At 34.4% G+C, this 8354-nt stretch overlaps 1 protein-coding gene across 1 annotated transcript in view; it reads right to left on the bottom strand.

The window, feature by feature from the left end:
* Nucleotides 1-3168: 3168 nt before the first annotated feature.
* The window catches only part of LEPR (leptin receptor), a 117955-nt gene continuing 112769 nt past the window's right edge, over nucleotides 3169-8354 (bottom strand). The window contains exon 20 of the mRNA XM_007959390.1: nucleotides 3169-3996. Within this exon, the coding sequence (XP_007957581.1) occupies nucleotides 3169-3996 (828 nt within the window). The remainder of the gene's footprint in view (nucleotides 3997-8354) is intronic.

Raw genomic sequence — 8354 nt, 5'->3', positions numbered from 1 at the left:
CCCCAGGCTACAAGGCACAGTGCCTAAGTCATTTGACTGCTAACCAGAAGGCTGGTGGTTGAAACCCACCAGCCACTCCTTGGAAGGAAGACTGGGCAGTATACTTCTGTAGAGATACCACTATGGAAATCCAAGGAGGGGTTGCTACAAGTTGGATCCAACTCGATAGTAGTGAGTTTGGTTTTTTTTAGATACTCTGTGAGGAGGAACCCTCATAGTGCAGTGTTTAAGTTCTTGACTGCTAACTGAAAGGTTAGCCGTTCAAACCCACAAGCTACTACTTGGAAGAAAGATGTGGCAGTCAGCTTCTGTAAAGATGATGTCCTTGGAAACTCTGTGGGGGAAGTTCTGCTCTGTCCCATTAGGTCTCTATGAGTCAGAACCGACTTGATGGCAACAGGATACTCTATGAACATACCTTAAAAATGATGGCGAACAACTTAATAAGACTTGTATCTACACAATTTATTTCATGTTACTCAATCTTTAAGCCACTTAAGAATCCATGAAAAACTCCATTTGTCTTTGTATGGAACTAAGGCTTTCATGTCACAGTTTTATTCAGTTAGTTGATATGAGCCTTCTACCTCTCTTTCGTAGAGGGTTATCAGTTGAATCTCTGAGATCCTGAGACATTTCGACAATATGAAGCAGGCTTATTGATTTCTGAGTCACAAATGATCATGACATGTGAAAAGATATTTATCAACTGGGGTCTGAGATCTTTTGTCATTGTTTAGAACTTCTCTGTACATATAGTTAATTGAAACAGAGATGAGGTGTAGGGCTTTATTTAGGGGAACAGTAAAATCAGCAGAATCTTCTCTCAGTCTAAACATGCAATTTTGGTGATGTTTAGCAACAAAGAGTCCTATTTCTGAGCACTGAATTATTTATTTTGATGATACTAGTAATATTGAAATCCTTCCTTCTTGCTATTGAACATCTAGGTTTGCAGGTTTCTTGATTTAGTTTTTGCCCAGTATGCTGGTTTTGAGTTTTCTTGCCACACCAAATGCTGAAACAATAAACTTCTGCACTGATTTAAAGATAAGGATAAAATTCATGTAGTTCTTACTTAGTTTTCTTCTAGCATCATATTTATACTTAAGAATTTTTTTTTATTATAAATCAGATTTTTATTGATGACAGTATAAGGTATTGTATAGAAACACAGTCACTGAGGTTTAAGAAATCTGAGTTCAAATTTAAATTCTGCTCCATCACCCACTCACTCCATGAACTTGGACAAGTTACTTAATCACTTAATCTTTAAAAGGGATAAAAAACCAAAACTAAATCCATTGCCATTCAGTTGATTTTGACTCATAGTGACTCCGATTAGATTTCCCAGGCGGTAAATCTTTACGGAAGTAGATTGCCCAATCTTCCTTCCAAGGAATGAATGGCTGGTGGGTTTTAACTGCCAGCCTTCTGGTTAGCAGTCAAATGCCTTAGGTACTACATCACCAGAGCCCCCGTATGTGATATTAAATGTATATTAAAATATATGAAGTCTTAGCACAGTGACATATACCTGGAGAAGTAGGGATGGGGGAAGACAATGATTCCAGAGTGATATACATTGGTATTTGGTAACCTGTTAAAAATTGACAATTTCATTATCTTTTCTAGAGAAGAGTAAGGCAGACAGTATGCCTTCAAAAGGTCTTGTGTTGCCTTCAAAACAATGATTTTGGGTGTTGTCGTTTTGAGAGGCAGTTTCATCTTATGATGCATATCTTAGATTTGGTATACAACTAACTGTCTGTCTTCATAAGTATATCTCCTTACACCAGACTTAAATCTTCTCTTTATCTTCAACATTTAATGGAGTGCCTACCACAGAGTAAGTGCCCACACCAAGTTTGTTGAATTGAAATAACTTCAAATCACAGTTTAGTAGCATAAAATAAATATATCACATACTTTTAAAATGCACAAGGATATCAATTTGCCACAAATCAGTGTGTGTGTGTATGTGTAAAATATGTGTAAAACAAAGGCAATTGAACATAAAACAACCACACCTGAAACAAAGTGACAGCTCAGAAAGGTTAAAGTCTTGTTGCAGATGTTAAGTATAACTCAGATTAGCTTTTTCTACACAGACTTAATGCTCACAAGAGATAGTATTTGCTGGGCTTGTTTTTAGCTAGAAACAAGCCATTGGAGACAGTGGCATCACTAGGGTTGGTGTCACCCAGTCAGGTAATTCATGGTGTCACTACCCCCAAGGACCTCCTCTCATACCAGACTATATAGAATCCATAGTTTTCATTATCAATTTTAATTATAGAATAATATGTGAAAAATATAGTTGTAAATTGCTTAAATGTAATACTTCTTGGATGATACGAATACTAAGAACAAATTGCTTTGTAAAATCTTTCTACATTGAATTACATTAGTTACAACCTTATTTGTACGTGAGCAGAAACCTTTTTTGATTTTTCTCCTTCAATTACTACTCCATTCTCAAGAGAGTTATTAATATAGGTTCACAAATACTAATTACCACAACATTGTAGCTAAAACACCAGAAAATCTGACAAAATCCATGGCCATAAATACACTGGCAGTAACAAAAACAGTTGTGTGCTTTTAGCATATGCAAATGAAACCACTTGATTCAAAGTGTGATTGTATTTGGGTAATAATGACAGCTCTGACTGGAGCACATTAGAATGTTCAAAAAGTATATTAGCAGATTTTTAGCCTTGTAGGTATATTGATACATGTAAGTGGGCTTATGAAAAATGTTTTTGTTGTTATAACTAACTATATAAGGATATTTTTATTTAAAATAATTTCTATTGAAACACTGCACAGAAATTTATAGACAGTCATTTTGGTATCACCCCATCTGACAGTGTCATTCAGTGTGGTCCATACCCCCCTTTACTCCTGTAGTGACGCCACTGATTGGAGACTTTCCTATTCTGGTTTGTGAAGAAAATTACTAGAAGAGCCCATCTACATTGCTAGACTCATGAAGTCTTTCTCATGTTGTTTATCTTTACTCCTGAGAAAGGACCACTGATTTTGGGAGTTTCAAATTCAACTCTGACAGCTTTCTTTTCTCTCCCCTATCCACAACTAAAATGGAATATACTACACTTTATATGATTCATTATAGCATAAGGCTGAATGGTTTTTTGAATGAAATTACGCGGTCAGGTCACACATCTTATTTTCCATTATCATCTGAGTCTGAGTTGAACAAGTCTGAAATTGAGGCATGTAAGAAACAAATGTCTTCTTAACAGAAGTTCCTAAGTTGAAGTTATTTTCTATAAAGTGTGAACAACTGTCTTGAAGAATCTTGATGTCAGTGAACAAACTGTGGGTTGGGAATGCGCACAACAATCTCGACTCATCAGTCTTAAACACCCCACTCTCTCTTCTTTTGAGTGAGGTGACCCCTAAATAATAGACAGACCTTTTTTCATTATTTTCTTCAGGGAAATTGCTTTCCAGTTTGAAAAGTGCATCAAATTCTTCTGAAAATGTAAGGTGTGGTGAAATTATATTGGGATTTTGATCTGATAATATAAAAAATGCCTGGGTCTCCATCTCCCATGAGCTACTAGAGGAATTGTCCTTCAATAGAGAATTTTTGCTAGAGAAGCACTTGCTGACTGAACTATTTATAAGCCCTTGCTCTTCATCAGTTTCACTTGATTTAGGGGTGCTGAGAAGTGTGGCGTATTTTACAGAGGGCTGTCTCTGGCTCTCATCCTCACAGGTCATCCTGGTGCTCTCAGCCTCAGAGGAATTAGCACTGTGGCACTGGTCACTAATACAAACAGAACGTTTTTCAAGGGCAGGAGTTGTCAAAAGTAGAGAGACCATAGTAGTTGACGCCACCTCATCTTTATTTTTCCCTGATGCATCAACACTGATATCTTCTGAAATGGTTTCAGGCTCCAAAAGAAGAGGACCAAATGTCAATGATTCTGCGTGCTTGATAAAAAGGTGTTCAAACGTTTCTGGCTAAAAGAAAAGACACATTTTAATGCTCAATTATATTATTATTATTTGCTTTGCTGTGGCATGCCTAAAGAAATGGAATTGCATGGGGATTAATAATAAAGGACATAAAACAACCACAAATTAATTATTTGGACTAAAACAGATATATTAAAAATCGTAACAGAGAGATAGCATAAAAGTGTTTAAAAGTGGAATGAGACCAGACTTAGGTATGAGTCCTAATTCTATTATCATGGGAAAGTACATGAACTCTGCCCTTCACTTTCTTCATCTGTAAAAACGTCTTAATACCTATTTTATGGCTGTGGCATTTATTAATTGGGTAGTGTGTGGAAATGATTAGTTCTTGATAAATAGTAGTTATTGTAATTGAAAGTATTATCTTCTGAAGAATTCCTAATGTTTTATAGTAAATTAGGTTCCCCAACTCCCAACTCTATTACCACGGAGCTAATTCCAACTAATAGTGATCCTATAGGACAGAGTAGAGCTGCCTCAGGGTTTCCAAGGCTCTAAGTGTTTATGTCACACTACCACATCATTCTCCTCCAGAGGAGCTGGTGAGTTGGAACCACTGACTTTTCAGTTAGTAGCCGAGTGCCAGCAACCCAAACACAAACTCACTGCTGTCGAGCCAGTTCCAACTCATACCAACCCCTCCTCCTTGGGTTTCCAAGGTGGTATCTCTATGGAAGTAGATTGCCCAGTGTTCTTTCTGAGGAGTGGCTGGTGGGTTTGAACCTACAGCCTTCTGGTTAGCAGTCAAATGCCTGAGGCACTATGCCACTAGAGCTCCCACTGTACCAGCAGGGCTCCTTAAATTAGGTTCTCAGAAACTGAAAATTTCAGCCCCACAAATAAAATGTAGACTAGAATCAGGTTGGGCAATCCTACTTCCGTAGTGATACTACCTCGGAAACCGAAGGAGGGGTCGCTATGAGTCGGGGCCCACTCGACAGCATATAACAACAACAACAACAACAGAATCAAATAAAATCAAAACAATATGTCAAAAGACAGTTAAAATTACTATTTCATGTTATCTGAAGGCAAAATAATTATAATTGTTAAGAACTTATCTGTCTTACATTATAATGAGAATTTGCTTTCGAGTATCTGAATATAAGGATAAATTATATCTATTTGTTGAAGACATTGATGGTGAAAGAGATGATCACAGACTTGCACATTATTATTACTTATAAATGATTCATATAAAAATATATACTATGAGACATGTGGAATGAAGACAAATACACAAGACAAATGCACATCATATTTTTTTTTTATAGGAAGGTGGTTACATCATAACAAAAATCTTGCCAAGCAGCTACAAATCAAGAATCTATGTGTAAAAAGTTCAACTCATACATTGTTAACACATTAAAAAAAATAAATGCCAAATGAAAAATACTTGTAGATACATAACATAGGAAATTAATAAACTAAATGCAGTATAGAAAATGTGTTCAATTTATGTCATATATAAAATTAAATTTTTGAATTTTACATTTTTAAAACTGATACAATAAATTCAGATATATTTCTTGAAATAATGGCATACCAAACCATTCTTCATAGTAGCAAATGTATTACATATAAAAATACAATTCATTTAGCATTCTTTCAAACTCTTAAATGAAATATATTAGTGATTAAAACCATAAAAGAATAAATATATCAAAAACTAACTATAGTAGTAATAGAATATAATGAGGAATATTGTGTTAATACAACTTTTTCTGTCACTCAAGGAACGTAATGCCTGAAAACAAATTATTCCTGTACCTATTTTCTCTCTGAAGATTTATAGATTTATGAAATATTTGCTCATTTTGTTTTTTTCTTAAAGATTCTACCATGTATGCATTGAAATGCCTTAAAATTTAAATGAACCTGATCTTAACTTATAAATTAAGATCATCAAATAAATGAATTACGTATTATTCATTTGAAAACAAAAATTGCATACAAATAGACCATTGTATGTTGTCAGCTCCTATATATTCTTCAAATTATGTGATTGACACATCTTATGCTTTCAAAAACTTCATACTTGGAATTAATTGGTTGAAACCTATTATCTTCAATTGCATCCAAATGGAAGCATTCACTTATAAAGAAACCACATTCCTATATATTATTGAAGTGTAATTTATAATTGGTTCTTAAACCTTTATTAAAAATATGTTGTTGTTGTTGTTGTTATGTGCCATCGAGTCGGACCCGACTCATAGCGACCCCTCCTTGGGTTTCCGAGGCAGTATCACTACGGAAGTAGATTGCCCCATCTTCCTTCCGAGGAGTGGCTGGTGGGTTTGAACCGCCAGCCTTCTGGTTAGCAGTCAAGTGCCTTAGGCACTATGCTACCAGAGCTCCCATTAAAAATATACTCATTAAAAAACAAAAAACTTCAACCACTATCTCCATCTAATTTTTTTATATTTTAGCACAGCCTTGACACATTAAATATGCATTCAGCTGGTAGGAATTAAATAATATCTTTTCATAATTTCCCACTTTGATTTCCCATATCTGTGGCATCTGTTTATAGTTAATAAAGGGGAAAAAGGACACATTTTTCTGTCTTCTACTTTTTTTTTTACACTCAAACTATGAATAAAAGCCAAGTATAAGTGATTCATATGTATCCTCAGTTTGAATATTACTAAGGTTCATCAAACAGAAGCTTTGTCTGGTTTAAGTATGAGCAACACAGTACACTTAGTATGCTGAATTCATAGAACAAATAGGTGGTCTTTTTTTCAGAGAGTAAAATGTTGTCCTCACCATGAACTATGTGAAAACGCTAAAGAGTCTCTCTTCTTTACATCACTGTTCACTCTCCTCCTAGCCAGAAGTCTTGGGTGGTTCAGAGGAAATAAGTTAGATTTAAGCAAGGATTTCACAAGGACTCTAAATTGGAAAATGTTCTTTCCTGATTTGGTCAATTTGACCTTGATATGTAGGGACATCCTGATAGAAACAGTCTACTGGCTTGTGACCAGTAAAACCACTATTGTGGCTCTTTTTGAGCTGAAATGGAAGTTAGCATTAAGACATTTTCAAAGCTAATGAAAATTGAAATTCTCAAATTGACCAAAGTTAAATACAGATTAAAGCTACAAAACATTCAAAAGAACATCAGAATGGATTTGGTATCTATAAAGAAAGCAAGGCAGAAAAACTTGGCCATAAAAATAGAAACTAAATACTTCCACTGCACTCTGGGACTAAAAGTCATTATATTTGCAAAATTATTGTCAGCAGTTGTAGTTTTGGAGTTCACCCTTGGGAACCACTGCATTACCTACTATATTCTTGATAATCTCTAACAGATATGTGATAACAGTAATAGTTATCAATATTTTTGATGTTTTATGAGCAGAAAAGTAATACGTCTCAAGTCACAAAATCATGAATATTACTTTTTAAACTTTAGGTGACCTGAAAATTATTCATACACCCAAGCTGAAATGAACTCAGGCCTATAACTTCACCCCAATTTACACATCTATTTTAAGTTCCAAATCAATGTAATCCCACCATATTTTAATTCTTAGTAGCTCAACCAAATTTTTATATATACATTGATCCCCTTCTTCAAAATGTAAAAATCTTCTAATAGTCTATAGTTGGGAAGTTGGTACATTGGGTTCATCTGTAGTGATCGTGATTAGACTTCAAAGAATGTCCGTTCTCTGTTTAGATAAAATAAAACAAAGTAAGAAAGCAAAATGAAAAATAAAAAAATCATTCAGAAAGCAAAACATAAAAGACTTTAAAAATATTTTATGTTAGGCACAGTTCTGGACTATAAATGCTTGCATTATGTTACATTAATGTGTTTTTCTAGAAAGGGTAAAATTTTGCATTAAGGTGACCACTTTTGTTTTCTTAATAGATACCTTAATATCCAAGGCATCTATTGTATGGATAGTCTTAATTACCCCAGAAGAGAAAAAACTATAGAGGACTAACAGGACCCATAAAAGTAGAGGAGGACAAAGAGCTGGAAAAAATAAAATGGCAGAAAAAATAACAGTAAGATTGGAGAGTTTGAAACAAGAAAGAATAAAAGAGTAGAAGGGTGAAAAATTAAATATTTTTAAAGTGAAAGAACAGCTGAGATAGTGACAAAAGAGAATCAGAATCATTATTTATTTATTTATTTTTAAACCTGAGTAATGTCTAAGAAATTATCTGGTCTAAGTCTCCTTTATTTTCAACAAAGTAATTGAGGTCTGCTGAAATTATTTGCTTAAGGTTATATAACTAATTAGAACAAAGTGCAGGCCCTAACTTGAGTCTTCCATTTTCTAGTCCAATGATATTTTTGTAATATAATACTACAAGAT

Source organism: Orycteropus afer, unplaced genomic scaffold, assembly GCF_000298275.1.
Source record: "Orycteropus afer afer isolate SDZICR_OR568_19922 unplaced genomic scaffold, OryAfe1.0 scaffold00016, whole genome shotgun sequence".
Taxonomy (NCBI): domain Eukaryota; kingdom Metazoa; phylum Chordata; class Mammalia; order Tubulidentata; family Orycteropodidae; genus Orycteropus; species Orycteropus afer.
This window is presented reverse-complemented; position numbering and strand designations above follow the sequence as displayed.